Here is a 16,878-nt window from a genome sequence, read left to right as displayed (position 1 = left end):
AGATAGCTTGTTGTTGACGTTCCAATCTGTGTAAACAGACATCTGTGTCTCCAGACTAGACTGTGCTGACAATAACACCTCCATGGGTAAAGACATTCTCTTTGACTAATGCTGGGCATGTAGTATTTGTGGTGTTATCTTGGGGTTTAAAGTCGATCCACCAGGATGAGTTGGGCAGAATGTGAGACCGACTCAGGCACTTCTGATAAACTTTGAGAGTGTCTCTAATTCTCCTTGGGCCAAGCATCAATAAATAATACAGCATAAGACATCAGAGAACACTTTCTGAACTCCTGGCCTCACCATTGACCTCTGACTTCAGCGATTTCTCCACAACGAAGAGGAGAGAGCTGAATAAAAAACAAATTTCCATCCGGTGAATTCTGATGTTTACATTTAAAACAGGCGTTAGTTCCAGAGAGAGAAAGATAAACACCCTGCGGCATTTTTCAGACAAACAAAATGTAACAACAAACATCCACACCCTCACAGCTTCATCCCAGCCCTTTACAAACAAAGACACAAATATAATTCTAAAATATATATATTAAATTTATATATAAATATATATTAAATTATAAAATAAATCATAAACTAGAAAAATAGACCTTTGACCTACGTTACGTCACTGTCCTAAATTCCATTCGAGGCCTCTTCGTCTACTTCACCCCTCTGACGTCATCAGACGCCTCAGCTCAGTAGCCACGTTTAGCTCCGGCCGTGCTAACAACAACCGGTACTCACGCGTTCAGAAGTTCTTTTGCTGCTGCTGAAGTAAGTCGCGAGGAACGGATTCCAGGTTCCTTCAAACCGAGCCCACCACCGAGATCAGTAGAAGAACCCAGTGGAGAGTTCTGCCGGAACCGTCCGGATCCTCCACAGAGTCACCAGCTGTCCACGGTCATCCACGGCCGCCATTTTGACAACACTGAGGCCGGGCACCGGAAGAGACGCTGACGTCACTGCTGCGTCAGCCCGATGGGGCCGCTCCCCCCCCTTCCTCCTTCATCTTCTTCGATAAATTCAGCGCAACACCGCCTCCACCTACTGTGTTTATATTTATTGTTTTTATTTTATTTAATTGTTTATATTTATATGTATTCATTTATTTAATTAGTTCATAATATATATTATATTATATTATATTATATTATATTAATATTATATTTATGTTATGTCATTATTGGTTATGTTATGTTATAGGTTTAATGTTATGTGCTAATGTTATATTATAGTATAATTTTATATTTATTTTATATATTTTCTTTAGAGTTATAGTATACTTATATCATATGCTCGTTTTTATTTTATTATATATTTCTTCATAATCATATTATATATATTATATTATATAGATACTTTATTTATTTTATATCTATTTTTTAATATAGATTATGTAATGGATGTTTCTTATATCATATTTTATGTCTTTGATATATTTCTTTTATATTCTATTATACTTACTGTTACATTATATTATTATATTCATATTTTATTTTATTTTCTCTATAGTCTTCAATTATATATTATATTATATAGTATAATTATATATATTTCATATTAGGGTTTACCTTTGTTGGAACGGTAATATGAGGTATTAAAGGAATATGATGCTAAGCTAGTAATAAAGTCTTCACCTAGTGAAATTACCGTAAATGTTATATATAATGTGCATCACTGCTGAGCTTTTCCTTTCTTTACTTTTTACTGTATTTTTTATTTCCTGTATGACCTTTTTGTTGTTATCTTTACCTTCCACATTAACGCAGCAAATGTTTGGCTTTAATTTAAAATAATTATTTAAAAATTTGGAGATATGGTTGTAACCGTAATAAACCATTAGGTTTTTGTTTTTTTTAAATGAAATAAAAGAAGTAAAACAGTCAAATCAGTCTAATTAACACATTATTTACTGGCTGCTCCATTATTGTTACAATAACAGCCTGTAACTAAAAATAAACATGAGCACTGAGATATGAAATAACAGAGAATACAGTATGTTTCAGGATCATTGAAATATTTGAAAGTATGAGACTCCACAGATAGAAATAGAGAGACACACTCACACTCTCTCTTTTCCTGCTCTGCCCTGCTCGGTCATGTTTGTTCAGACGGAGCCTTGTAGTGTGGTATGTGGATGTAAGTCAGGGGGTCAAGGTGTCAGGCTTTATGGCCCACGCTGACCTCAGTGCAAGAGGCCAAATGCAACCGCAATCACAGACACAATGTAGAGAAACTGAAGATGTTGGATGCTGCAGATATTTTAAGAATCTGGCAAACGGAAAGTCCAAATTGGAGTTTTATATCTAAATAATTCATGTTTCTTGTCTGCCTGTGAGAAGACTATTGTTCAGACTATGACTCTGTACATGCTTTATCAATATTATTAAACCGTGGTGCACTGTGCTCTAAAACCTTGACTAAGATATGTATCTAACATAGAAAGGTAAGCTGGAGATGCTCTGCTGGAACATCTACCTCTGCTCCGATCACATGTAAATACAGTCATTATGATGTCAGGTCACAGTGCAGCATGAGTTAGTCAAACACTTGAAGGCCACTTGTAACCATCTATTGTGTATTTTGGCGGCAACAAGCAACTTGACTCTCGCTGAGTCATGCAGTTGCACTTGAGGAAAATAGATCCTCTTATAGCATCTGAATGCAGGACAAAGTTTGTCCTTGATGCACTCTGAGTTGGCAAACAAGCCTCTCCTAGAAATGCAATTTTCCAGGCACGCCTGGTATTTGGCTGATTGTTTTTCAAGCACCAATGCCAGACTACAAACAAAAAAAGCATCTCGATTGAATGGTTGCATGTTACGTTTGACAGAACCGTAGATTTCTGTGGTTAGATTTGAAAAAAAAGTGTTTATACCAGACTAAACGTTTGACAGTTTGCCTCTATTGCTGCTAGACTGCAGATATCCCCGATGTGAACATGCTAAATGCAAACACTCGAGGGACCCTCTTTGAGAATGAAAATTTCAAGCAAATATGCGAAAAGAGGTTGAAACCTCAGAAACTCTCCTGCAGACATCTCCGGCTGGTTTGAGGCTTTGCTGTGCAGAGCGGAAACTGTTCTGACTAAACTCTGAAAATATTCCAACACTCAGGATGCAAAGCTGCGCATTGACTTCACTGTTTTACTGCCAGCCTTCCATAGTTTTAGTTTTCCTTCAGTGCATTTGATTCTCGTGGAAATGCTCATTTCAAACTGCACTAACTGATTGTTTTTGCCCCTTACAGACAGAGCTACAGCCTTTGAATACAACACTGACAACATTATCACGTTATGAAGTTGCTATGGTAAACATGTTGCCTGTATATGTGCATCGACATTCATTTGAAATCACGTTTCTGCCCAATATTCACTCTTCTTTTACTTCTGTTTTGGTCTCCACCAACTGCTGAGGGAAATATCTGGCTCTTTAGTTGATAAATACTCCACTCTGTCCACCAACTTTGTCTGTCTACTGTATGTTGACGTTTTCTTTTGCTGCCCGACTGACGTTAAATGATGATTTTGATTAATCAAAAGCAGGAAACTTGCTAGAAAACCAAAACAACGAGCTGAAAGAAGCTAAAACTTCTCTGTGGTTTCATGATTAAGAGCAGTCACATAGTCATTTAAACCAAAAATATTGATTAAAGTATGACTCTTCTTATGTCTGGGACAAATGTTTAGTTTCACTCACAGCAGGCACAGTTTTTATAGATTGTCTAAACTCTAATTCAAAGAGCTGTAATTCAGGTGTCAGTGCTGTACAGTTACCCTGTGAGAGGCACCAGCTGCTGTGCTGTTACTCAGACGGAGCTGAAAAGCCCGGCTGACACCTGAAAAGCTGCGACTCAAATACAGTTGGTACAAGGTTTGTTTTATGTTCCCTCTCGGGTAAATACAGGAAGCCACTGAGTTCTCCTCTTCACCTTTCAGACACGACAAGGTCACGGTGAGCTTTTGTATGCGAGCGCCCTGCAGCACCTCAAACCAGACTGATGATGTTATGCTGCAGGGGGTGAGGGACTCTGGGAAAACCGTCTGGTCTGGTCTGGTCTGGTCTAGTCTGGTCAGAGATCACCTCAGATATGACCCATTTCAGCAAAAGATTCCCTGCTCGGATTTTCTGACTCATTCCTGCAGAAATATCCGCTGATTACCAGCTTGTTCAGTCACTACTAATACTAATATGTCTTAGTAATTGATTCATGGCATATGCAGGAATTAACCCAGAACCAGAGGGTCATGTGACCACATAGTTCAACCAAACAGAAATGCTGCTAGAACGCCGGGAAATCCAGTACAGATATCGACACTGCAAGGATTGGTGAAGTCCATGTGAAGGCAATTCTGAGATTTCTTTCAAAACACTTTAAATATGTTGGAAAATAGTCGCTGAAAACACTTGAAAAGACTTTGAACGATATATCACTGAAATGTGAAGTTAGAGGTTCAAACAGATTTTCACCAGTTTTCAGTCTCAGGATTTTGTGGGCGGTCCTTAGAGGGTGGCTCGATGACACGCTGAGGCCACCCTGAGCAGAGAGATAGAGATGAATTCATCTCAGCTCAGAGAGTTTCAAAGTTAGTCATGTTCATTTTCTGAACTCATCCGACATGTACATTCACAGGACACGCCCCCACAGTCCTGGAGCTGAGAATTCATTTTTACCTGATTTTGACACCTGATTTCATAAAGTTGTCGATATTTTTAATCATTCAAATTTGGTTCTTCTTTGGTTTGACAAAGACTTTGCACTCAGACATTCATGGTTCCCAGATGATGCATCTTAATAATACCCTTACCTTTCCTTTTATGAGGTTCAAATTTGTGGATTTGAGTGAAATGTCTCCACAACTAATGCTACGAATTATAACATGTTTGGTGATGACAATCGCCATCATCAGGTCCAAAACTTTTATACCTGCAAAACTAACTTCATTCCCCATTAACCTGGTAAATTCTGCATGGAGCAGCCACATTTCCATCAACCAGTCCATTTACTTTCTGGCTGCATCTTTTGACCTTTTTTTTTTTCTTTTCCTCCAGATTTTCATCTTTTCATTTTCCAAAAATGTTTAATTGACAATCTGCAGTCATCCGCGGTCAAACCGTCGATCACTTCTGTCAGCACACCTTCACCAGCTTGACGGATCTGTTTTATATTGGCGCTTAACATTTCTCCCCTCTTTGATGTGATAGAACTATTAACTATGTGACAGAACTGACATGCATGTGACCATTGCTAAATTTAAAAATGTCTGATCCTACAAGTCCAAGGGCTCAGTTTGAGCGGAGAGAGCGATGCTCAAATTCATCCAGCCTGCACCACAGACTCTGAGATATCGAGCTGAAAAAACGAAATCAAAAATGATAATAAAAGAAGAAACGCAGCTGTAGATATTAAACATTGTACAGAAACATAAAGAAAGATGGAATAAAGTTGTACTTTATGTCAGTGGTTCGGCTTCAGGCGAGTGGAAAAGCAAAGCAGTCAAGCTCAAAGACAAGACGTGACCCTGTGCCGTTGACCTTTAGTATGCAGCGAGGCTTCACAGCCGCTTTGATGGAGCCGTCTGTGCATTTTAGACACAAAGTCACAAAGTCTGACGGCGCTCTGCTGAGCCTGTGTGGAAGTATGCTGCGAGCCTTTGAACGCTCGACTTCAGAGAGCTCACCTGGGCGATCAGGTGAAGAGGACAGGATTTCTGCCATTTTGTGCATATTTGTTATGTATATATGTGAGTTTTCTTCTATCTTTAAGGTGCCTTTTTTAACATTTACAGCACAAAAACTTGAAGAGATGGGAAGTCTCCTCGTGGTCTAATCCTACAGCAGCACCACTAAGGGACGGTTCAGGACTTTGACTATGAGCTCTATGAAAAAGGAACGTCTTAAGACGACTCTTGAATGTGGAGATGGGGTCTGCCTCCAGAACCAGACCACAGCTTCTTCTTGGAGGCTTTCCACAAGGGAAATTTATGCCCATTCATTCTGTAGCCTGTGAAGGTTCTCAGTCATCCAGGTCATCTTTCTTCAAAAGTCTGGGGTAACTGGACTTGGACTCTCATCCAAAGAAGCGACTTGAAGAACTGAAGAAGCTTCTCGGATGAGAGGCGAAACGTCCAGTGGTCCAGTTGCCTCATATTTAACCTTTTCTGAAGGAAAGAACATTCTGTAAAGCATTTATGAGGTCAGGCGCTGATGTTGGACGAGAAGGCCTGGCTCGCAATCTCCTTGTTCCAGTTCATCCCAAAGGTGTTCGATGGGGTTGAGGTCAGGTCCCAGTCAAATTCTTCCACACCAAACTCATCAAACCACATCTTTATGGACCTTGCTGTGTCATGTTGGAACAGAAAAGGGCCTTCCCCAAATGGTTGCCACAAAGTTGGAAACACAACATTGTCCAAAATGTCTTAATATGCTGAAGCATTAATATAACCCTTCACTGGAGGTAAAGGGCCTATAGCCTTATACCCTCCTTCAACAAGGAACCTTTTATACAATTATCTGTCCGTATTATTTAATTTTTAACAAGCATAGGCTTATTTTTTTGTGTTTCCATCATCCTAATGCTATAAACTCTTTGACAGTCATGCCATATTAATATCACAGACGTATAAACTGATGTTTACGGTTGTCACGTCGGAGGAAACACTGAATCTTTTCTGATGTTTCATGTTGAACTTTGTAACCAACGTTAAACCGACATGGATCGAGTTCCTCGTCCATAAATTCTGAACTTGGGGCTCAATGGAAAGATTTAAGACTTGGTTCTCTTTCTGTGCACACGGAGGTTTTAACGTAAGTCCGTGACATTTCCAATTACCTCACACATACACACATACGCTGTGGAGGTTTGGGTGGGCATCGGTTCATAAGGAACGTATAATTTAGGCTCAGCAGCATGAATAAATGATTGCAGTGGGTTTACTTCACATGGGGGTAACCGAAAAAATGATTTCATAATGGAACCAGATTTCATTTGATCTCGTATCCTAGCTTTCATTTTATGTTCCAGTTGTTCCCCTCGTGTCTGAGCTCTGGTCTCGGTGATCTCTCTGACCTCAGTATAGCTGCAGACCCAGGTGGTGCAGTGTACCTTGGCAGTGTCCTCGGTCTCTTGTTATAGTATATTACACATGGCAGAGGGATCTGTGGTCCTTCCTGGAAACACAGCAACAGCTGGAGATGAACGCTGACTCTGCAGCCACTTTTCTCTTTTTTTTGTTTTTTTTGTTTAATATGCATTCTTCACCACACCGCTCAGTCCTTCCCCAAGGCGTGCTTATTTAAACATTTTATTGTGTTTTATTGAAACAACTCAGGGGGGGCCAGCCAAAACATGTACTCTTGTAAAGGGCGCCTCGGTCTCTCAAATAAAGGGTTCAAATATCAGAGCTTCCTAAATTTCATTTAAAATAAAGAAATGTGGCTTTAAACCTCATATTTAGGATTCATAGGCGGTATTAATAAATGTTTATTACTCCTCTTGCGAAGCATCTATAACTTATAATTAATACAACACGGTTAAAATGTGCCACAAATGCTATAAAGAAATATCATGGATGGTATTAAAGTAAAGTGTAAAATCAGACATGATGCTGAACCTTTAAACGACGACTGTGGCCAGTGAAATATTTCATGATTGCAAATTTCTGTTCTTGAAAGGCAATTTCCTGTGTTTGTGATGTTCTCTGTGTAAGAGGTGGACTGTAAGTTTAGGAAGAAGAAGAAGTGTACAGGAGGGTGCTGTGCGTCAGAAAGCCTCTCGTCTCGGCTCGGTTAAAACTCTCCACCACACGTGACAAACTGGCTTGTTTGCAAAGTCTCATGTTGAAGTGAAGTCTTCTTTTCTCTCTGCTGCTGCTGCTGTGAGAGGATCCACTGATGAAGGTATGAGAGTCAGCTTTTTACCTTTCATGTAACACATGATAATTTTGACAGATTGTTACTGATTGATTCATTAAACATGTTTAATTCTCCTCATTAAGAGAATTTGCAGCAAATACTTGAACTAATATCACCTTTGAAGTTGAGTTTGTTTCTTTGTTTGTAATGAAAGTTTTGGACAATTAACATTTAGTCAGCACTCATTAGTTGAAAGCTTTATTTTACTATCGGATCATAAATATAGATGCGTGATAAATTTGATCATTTGACACGAATAAAGAAAACAAAAATACAATCACAGATTAATTTTTAAAGAAGTATAATTATGTTTTAAGTATTTTATTTTTATTTTATTCTACATTTTTAGAATAACGATGGATATTGTGATTGTACAGATGCGGTCTAGAGTAAAAAGTAACAAATAAAAATACTTTAATACTTATAAGTACCAATAAGTTCCTTAAAGTTGTACTGAAGTGCAGTATTCAAGTAAAGGTACTCAATACATTTCTGCTACTGTCGTCAACAGTTGTACTTCTTTCTATAAAGAGGTTTCTATGTTTGCTTTAGGTGGCTTTATTAAATTTATATATACAGTATGTGTTATTCATGTAGTAGCGGATGAGTGGAAATCATACCTTTGCCGACGTTATTAGCGTATAGTAATCTGAGGCATATTTACTTTTTGTTTTTGTGAAATGTTTATTTATATCCTCTCAGTTTTTACTATTTTTTTCAAACATGTATGAGGTCAGATATTTATTACCTCTTTATCTTCAAGCTATATATGTTAATAAATATAGAATATCATAATTATTTATCTTTTTAAGGATAATGTACCCTGTTTTTTTAGGATGATTGGGATCCTTTATTTAAAAAAAAGATTCATAATTAACATTGTGAAAGCTCAGGAAGCAGTTTTGCTTTTAAAACTTGGAGGACCGTCACATTCGATGAACTCTGCAGATACTTTTGCAAAGGGAATATAATATTTATATCTAACATATTACATGCAGTCGAGGGTTTAAGAACATTTCATTGATCAGAATAATAAATCATTTTAATTATGTTCTCCCATCTGGTGCTACATGACTTGACTGAATCACAACAAATCATTGTCAGTCTGATCATGATGTAAACTCATCTCCTCCTCAGAGTCGTGCATGGACCTGCAGCCTCCTCCTCCTCCTCCTCCTCCTCCTTCACAGGGCTCACATGGGTGCTGCTTGTGTTCAGCTCCTGTTGGCTGCCACCCTGTGGATGATGCCTCACATGGGAGCCACAGCTGCTGCTGCTGCTACAGATCTGCTCAACACCACCAGGGTCGGAGCCGAGGCACAGTTTGACTTCAGGACGCTCACTGGAGCTGTCGGCGCTCCTCGCAGCAGGCGTAGGCGAGCCATTTCATCCAGAGAGATCAACGCCCTGCTGGATTACCACAACCGAGTGCGATCTCAGGTCTTCCCTCCTGCAGCTAATATGGAGTTCATGGTGAGGCAGTGAGTCAGACCAGTGACACATGGTAGTCTGGTAGCTTTTAGGTCAGTTTATTTTCAAATACAGAATGACGCACTACAACAAACCCTCTGTAAAAGCTCAGAAAACAGTTTTCTCACCTTGCCACTTAATATAATTTCATGCATAGCTCGTATAACACATTTATTTGTGCATTTAGTTGTTACTACTTCAATAATTTCACACATAGTGCAGGAGACATTAGTGCAACTTCCCTTAAAATGTGCAAATGAGACATTATCTACTTAAAATGCACTATTTTGCACACAGTTCCAGTGATAAATAGGAATAAAATGTCACTTTGTGAAAACTATGAAGAAACATGAGGAAAGGAAGACCAAGAGCTACCTCTCTGCAGCTGCAGAGGATGAGTTCATTACAGTTACCAGTCACCACTTAAAGACACCTCGGATTAGAGCCCACATAAACGCTTCAGAGGGTTCAAGTAGCAGACACATCTTAACATCAAATGTTCTGTGTGAATCAGACCAGAAACCACGACTGAGTGCAGACCAACACGTGAATCAGACCAGAAACCACGACTGAGTGCAGACCAACACGAAGAAGAAGAGAACTGCCAAGAAATACGATGAACGGACACTCGATCAGTGGAAATCTTTACTGTTGGTCTGATGAGTCAAATTTCCAATTTTTCGGGTTTGACCACGTCAAGGTTAACAGATGGTATCCGCATGTGTGGTTCCCACCATGAAGGAGCAGGATGGTAATGATGGTGTGTTAGGGCGGTTTTGTTTGTGACACTGATGGTGATTGATTTAAAATTCAAGGCCAGTCTGGTTACCCTGCAGCGACATGCCATCCCATCTGGTTTGTGTGTATTGGGAAATGTTATGGAAGCAAAAATGACCATTGCATAAAAAAACGTTGTCTTACCTTAGAGTTAGAGGTAAATGTATTTCAAGGGGAAAAGTCAAGTAAAATATTGAGGAAGAACAGCCAATCACAAGTTACAGAGAAAGAACAACTCAATTAAAATTGAAACAAAACAACATTTCTTTGTTTTTTCATGAATACAGCAGGAAGTAGACGTATGTGAGACGGAAATAAATAACCCGTCTCTCTCTTCACAGCTCTGGGATGAAGGACTTGCTAAGTCAGCTGACTCTTGGGCGTCACGATGCATCTGGGATCACGGTCCGACACAAGCCATGAGATACATGGGCCAGAACCTGTCGATCACTTCAGGAAGGTAAAAAGCAGAGCTGCGTACAAAGAATCAGCTCATTGTTTACAGCACGTATGGATGAATGATTGAATGTGTGTTGGACGTGACAGGTACCAGTCCATCACGGATCTGATCCGGTCCTGGTACGACGAGAGGCACCACTTCTCCTACCCGAACAGATGCAGTGGATCCGTGTGCTCGCACTACACACAGGTGCAGTGGACGGACTGAAGGGGTCGGGGTGGATTCAGTGTTTCATATTCTAAACTCACAATGCAAATTCATGGAAATAAGCACCACTGTTTGTTTTGCGTTCCTCCTCAGATGGTGTGGGCGAGCACCAACAGGGTGGGATGTGCTCTCAGGAAGTGCTTTAACATGAACGTGTTTGGGAGCGCCTGGAGGGAGGCGACGCTGCTGGTCTGCAACTACTCTATAAAGTGAGAAGAACTTTAATAATCTGACCTTCTCTGGTGCATGTCATTACTGAGGATCAGGGACTGACTGCACTCGTGTGCAATATTGCTTTAAAAAAAACTAAAACCTGGGTCAGTTAGGGTTCTCGTCTCAACTCTTGGCAAGAGTGTGTGTCGCAAAGAGATGAGCCAAGAAAAATGCCTGAGTTGAATTACAATAGAGGTGTAAATTAAACAAATTACCAAAAGCAACAGACACAATGTGAACCCCGGGCTTTGCAGGCTTTGCAGGCTTTGCTGGGTTCATCTTCCCTGGTTGATAATCCAGCCTTGTATATCTTGTGTACTTTATATCATATTATAGAAGTACTGGGATTTGATACTGATTTGACTTCATTGCTGCTGAATAAAAGTACGAGTCGGGACAAATTAAAAGATCCAGAGTTCTTGAGTTAGTTTGGGATGTGCTGACATTGACTGAAATACACACTCCTGTCCTGTCTCTTAATGATCCCAAACATGCAGAAAGTAAAAACATGACAGTGCCTCACAGCTGACATGATTTTCATTTGTCTTACAGAGGAAACTGGGTGGGAGAGGCTCCCTATAAGAGCGGGAAACCTTGTTCTGTCTGTCCGTCCAGCTACGGTGGCTCCTGCTGGAGAAACATGTGCTCACCACCGGTCGCACATCACAAAAGACTTACAAGATATTAACTCGATGCAGCGTTTAAATTTAAAGTCACAAGAAACTAAATAATATTACAACAAAAGAAGTCATTCTTTTCATTGGGTGATGTACATCAATCAGCCATAACATTATGACCACCTGCACTCATATTGTGCTATCAAAACCTCGAGACGTGGACTCCACTAGACCCCTGAAGGTGTGCTGTGGTAGGGCCTCCATGGATCGGACCACATATGATGGATTGGATTGAAATCTGGGGGATCTGGAGGCCACGTCAACACTTTGAACTTGTTGTTGTGTTCTTCAAACCATCCCTGAACCACGTTTCCTTCGTGACAGGGTGCATTATTACTGAAAGAGGCCATCGAAAGGGTGTGTATAGTCTACAACAATGCTGTCAAAGTAATGTCCACATGAATGGCAGCTTTCCCAGCAGTATCACGCTGCCTCTGCTGGCTCGCCTTCTTCCCAGAGTACATCCTGGTGTTATGTGGTCCCCAGGTGATCAACACACCTGGCTATCCACATGATATGTAAAAGAAAACTCATTAGACCGTCCCACATTCTTCCATTGCTCCGTGGTTGGCACTTTGGGTCATAATGGGCAATGATCTGCAGCTGTGCAGCTCCATACGCAACAAACTGCGATGCAATGTTTGTTCAGCATGAAACTTTTCAGTAATTTCAGCTACAGGAGTTTGTCTGCTGGATCAGACCACATGGGCCAGCATCAATAAGCCTCGGCCCGCCCCATGACCCTGTTGGTGATTCACAGTTTTTTCCTTACTTGGACCACTTTTGATACTTGGTACTTGGACCAGTGCAGGCCAGGAACACCCAACAAAAGCTACAGTTTTGGAGATGCTCTGCTCTCAGTTGACCTTGTCGAAGTTACTTGCCCATTTCTTTCGACTTTGAGAATAAAATGTTGCAGCCCACCTGTCAGTGCTCATAATGTTATGGCTGATTGGTAGTTGCCGGGGGTTTTTTTGCACTGTTGTTGATGAATTTGTTGGTTCGAGTGAAAAACTGAAGCACTTTTGTTGTACAGACTCTGATTACTGTAACCCTGGATGTTTTATTGATGCTCTCTCTCTAACCTGATTGAATTTTCTTCATTGTTTAGTGACTCCCGCAGTAAACTCCAACATGTTTAATTCACGGTTGTCTGTTTGCCTGACTGAACATTCATTAAGTTATAAATAACTCATGACGCTGTATATCCCTATAAATAATCTGCTGTGTGTTTATTCGCTGCTGCCGCTGCTGCTGCAGGAAATTTTCTGTCCTGCATTTCACCTCATTACATCTCTCCATTCACCCCTCAGAGACTTTCTGTGCCATAAAACAAGAGACTGATGCTGCTTTTATGGTCCAATAACTACCTATAACAGCAAATGCGTAAAAATATTTGATGGGGAAACCATTTTCGCCCAGAAAACAAGTGTAAAGCAAACAAACTCAGCACTTTGGTGGCAGTAACCGCCGTGTGTGTGGCAGCTTTTTATCCATTATCCAACGACGAGTGGCTTTATTTTCAGTTTGAGAGAAGAGTTTTGCTTATTCTTTATTTTCACACAGTTCTGGTTATTAAAGATGTACGATAAATATTCAGGTGATGTTAGCTTAGCTTAGCATAAAGACTGGAAACAGAGGGAAACAGCTAGCATGGCAACTCTAAAGCTCACTATTAAGTCTTGTCGTCATGGCGAGGTTGGTGGCCCGAGAAGTAGACCAATCGGCTTTCTGATTTTTGTACAGATTAAAGGATCAGTGTGTTGGATTAAGTGGAATCTGGTGGCGTGGTTGCTGATGGCAACCCCCTCGCATCACCCTCTCCTTCCATCAGTTGAAGATGATAAAACCTTTCTAGTCTTCTTTAACACGACACATCCACGCGCTGACGGAAAGTCTTCGGGAGCAATTTGGCGGTTCATTATCTAACCCGAACACACTTCGATATTCAGGCCGGAGGAGCCGGGGATCAAACCACAGATATTCTGATTAGTGCACGACCCACTCTGCCTCCTGAACCACCACAGCCGGAGACTCTACGAAGGCTGGAGTGTTTAGTTTGTGTGTTACAAGCTACTGTAACACACAAATGGTGGAGACCCTCCATCTAACTCTAAAACAAACTATTATGAGTTATTCTAACCATAAAGACGTGCGTATTCGTTATGATTTTCAGGTCGTTGGTATCATATTCTGTAAATAGAGCCACCAAAGAGATACAATGTGTTTAATTAGTGAGTTTTATAGGCGCTGGTAGCCGATAGTTAGACTAGAAAAACATAACGATGAATCCTGAATATGTCTGTAACTTGTATGTGATGTTAAAAGGCATCAATATTTTTGAGAACAACCTGTGAAAATACATAAACTTGCCCATGAAAGCCTGTGTGGCTGCGTGAGACGAGGCTTCGTGATGTGAAATGATGATTTCTGTGAGATTGTTGAAATAAGGTTTTGAAATGAGATTTCAGTGTGCGGCTGCACGCAGGTGATTCAGACTCGATCGTGCATCTGACAGCTTAAACTGTAAATGACTTTTTTTTCCCCCTTCAGTCAAAACAAAACCGACGACGTCACCCGTCATACACTGTTTGCTCGCTGCCACCCTCAGTACATTCTCCACTCCTCTCTGTCTTTTTTATCACTCCCCACCCTCGAGCTTTCTCTCTGTCCTTTTTTTTTTTTTGTATAAACTCAGTTTCTTATTCACTCCTAATCTGTACCTGAAGAAAAAAAAAAGAGTGTTTGGTGATGAGAAAGAGGGAAAAGCACATGATAACTTTATGTCTATTTGAGTTTCTATCATCATGTTGCCTTAGTTACAGCTGCTATATAGATTGGTGTCCATACGAGAGCCTGGTTACTGTTTAACCTCCCCACCCACATTTGCCCAGATTAGGAAAATCAATAAGATAACAGCGGCAACACCGGCCTTACCTTGCACCAACAACACCCTTCTCACACTACAAGCACCCTGAGCCAAACTTCCACATTTTACACCTTATGGTGAGGAAGGGGAGAAAAAAAAAAAGTGGATTTAAAACACATGCTTGAGAGGGAGCCGAGGACGACATGGTCAATGTAAACACACAAGTCAGTTCGAGTATGGAACTTCCATTTGGTGAGTACACACTTCTTTTCTTTGGATGTTCGGTTAAATAAAGGAAAGGTCGAGCGTGGCAGCCGCTTGCTTTTGTCTTTCTTTTCTTTCTTTGGTTGTTTTTCCACCGGGCAGCTGTTGGACTCCACGGCAACAGATTCAGAGGTGGAGGTGGAAATATCATCGCCATTTTACGTCTGCCTTTTTCACACGGCTGTAATCCAGGAGGTGTGTCAAAGATATGGAGGTTGTTTAAAAAAAAAAAAAAAAAAAACGAGAGAGAGGGCCATGGGAGCTGGGCCTGATGGTGGAGGTGATGATGATGATGGCACAGAGATTCTTCTGAGATGTCAGAGCAGAACATCGAGTCTCTGAGGATGTTTTTTTTGAAAACATGATGTTGTCTGTGCAGCTGATTCGAGGGGGAGTTTTTAAAGAAGCTGCGTTGGTGGATGGAGTCAGATGTATTTTTATTCTTAGCGGTGGAAGAGAAACACTCAGATCTTTTACTCGAGAAGGAGTAGGAGGGTTGAAAAACACTCGAATAAAAAGTCCTGCACTCAAAGGTACACGAGTCGTGTGAAGCAAAATGTACTGAAAGTATCAAAATACATCATATTTTTTGTTAGATAACCATTTTAATGTTGTAGTTTGATGATGTCAAGACAATTATAGATACTTTGTACACAACTAGGCACGTTAGTAGTTTAGTATTGCATCATATTATACATGCATGTATGCTTTTATACGCAAAAAGTAGCTGTACGTGTTAAATAAATGTCGTGGAGCTGTACACATATGTCAAAATTGTACTTTAATACTTGAGTAGATGTTCTGCAGTGCTGTAAATATTCTCTCTGTCCGTTTAAAGTCATTTAAATTTGACAGCTAACATGATGATGATGTTTATCGTTTAATCCCCGTCGATCACATCGTCTGTCTCCACACAGAGAAAGAGGAGACAGGTCTGTGATGTCTGTTTTGAAGCGTCCTGATGTCAGTGAACGCCTCACTGGCTGCGCTACCTCTCACTTTTTTTGTTTGTCCTCCCATGGTCCTTCACTGATTTGCATGTGGGGATGAGGAGATGCAAATTCTTCTTTTTCTTTTTTTTTTTTTACAAAGCTCTGAAATCATTTAATGTGACTTCTTTCACATCAGGTTTATCTTTACTACACTAACTCCTGCTAATGGCCCGGGCGAGGTTGTTTTCCCTTCAGCTAGTCTCCTTCCTTCATCCCCCATGTGATTATAAACGAGGCTGTTTAGTCATCGAGTGTAGCTACTAATCTAACCGATAACCCACTGCCTAGTCAGGAATATGCTGCTGTCAGATGCATCCATAGACAGTATAAAACATGGACGTTGTATCCGTGATGTCCTGTCCTGAAGCCTGACCCACAAAGGTGCAAACACATGTCGAAACCCACCAAAGTTTAACTATACCAGAATTCATATTATGGAAGGAAAAACAATGAATTCAGGTATTAAAGTCAAAATGAGTTTGGCATTAATCCCTTACAAAGGAGTCAAGTATGACAGCTTGAAGCATCATTTAACTCCACGATCACGAAAAAGCCAAGTGAACATTAAATCTGAAACCATCTTAACTCTAGAGGAGATATTCTTTATGTTTCTTACTGTCAACAAATCCCATAAATATTGTGTTTGTATCTAAATCCTGATATAATTTATTATTATTCTAACCCCTCACTGTTGCACCGGGCAACATGCTCCTTCATTAGTGCTTTATTTTGACTTACCTTCCTAATGCTGTGTACACACACTGCATCACCAAATGTGTATTCATCATCCTAACAAACACTCTATTTACCTCTGCCTGCTAAAAACTACAGTTCCCAGCTGTTTAAGTAAATTACTGGCCTTTTTTAAAAAAAAACAAAACATGAAATTATATATTCATGACCTGTTCGGGCTTCAAACTTTAAACGACATGCTTTAAACTAAAAGGACTAGAGAATCAGAGGACGCTGTCCGTTTGTTTTTTCAGTATACTGACTCACATATCGCTCATTTTCAACACAAGCTGACCTCGGGCGC

At 40.3% G+C, this 16,878-nt stretch overlaps 1 protein-coding gene across 1 annotated transcript; it reads left to right on the top strand.

The window, feature by feature from the left end:
• The first annotated feature begins 7,886 nt into the window (after positions 1-7,886).
• r3hdml (R3H domain containing-like) lies at positions 7,887-12,863 on the top strand. The gene is made up of 6 exons (XM_019253023.2): positions 7,887-7,898; positions 9,051-9,386; positions 10,502-10,620; positions 10,707-10,809; positions 10,921-11,036; positions 11,593-12,863. Exons 1-6 carry the CDS (start codon positions 7,893-7,895, stop codon positions 11,726-11,728), a joined length of 816 nt encoding a protein of 271 aa, XP_019108568.1. The 5' UTR covers positions 7,887-7,892; the 3' UTR covers positions 11,729-12,863.
• The last annotated feature ends 4,015 nt before the right edge of the window (positions 12,864-16,878 follow it).

Source organism: Larimichthys crocea, chromosome XV (assembly GCF_000972845.2).
Source record: "Larimichthys crocea isolate SSNF chromosome XV, L_crocea_2.0, whole genome shotgun sequence".
Classification (NCBI taxonomy): domain Eukaryota; kingdom Metazoa; phylum Chordata; class Actinopteri; family Sciaenidae; genus Larimichthys; species Larimichthys crocea.
Note: the sequence above shows the minus strand (reverse complement) of the source record. Positions and strands in the feature narration are given on the sequence as shown.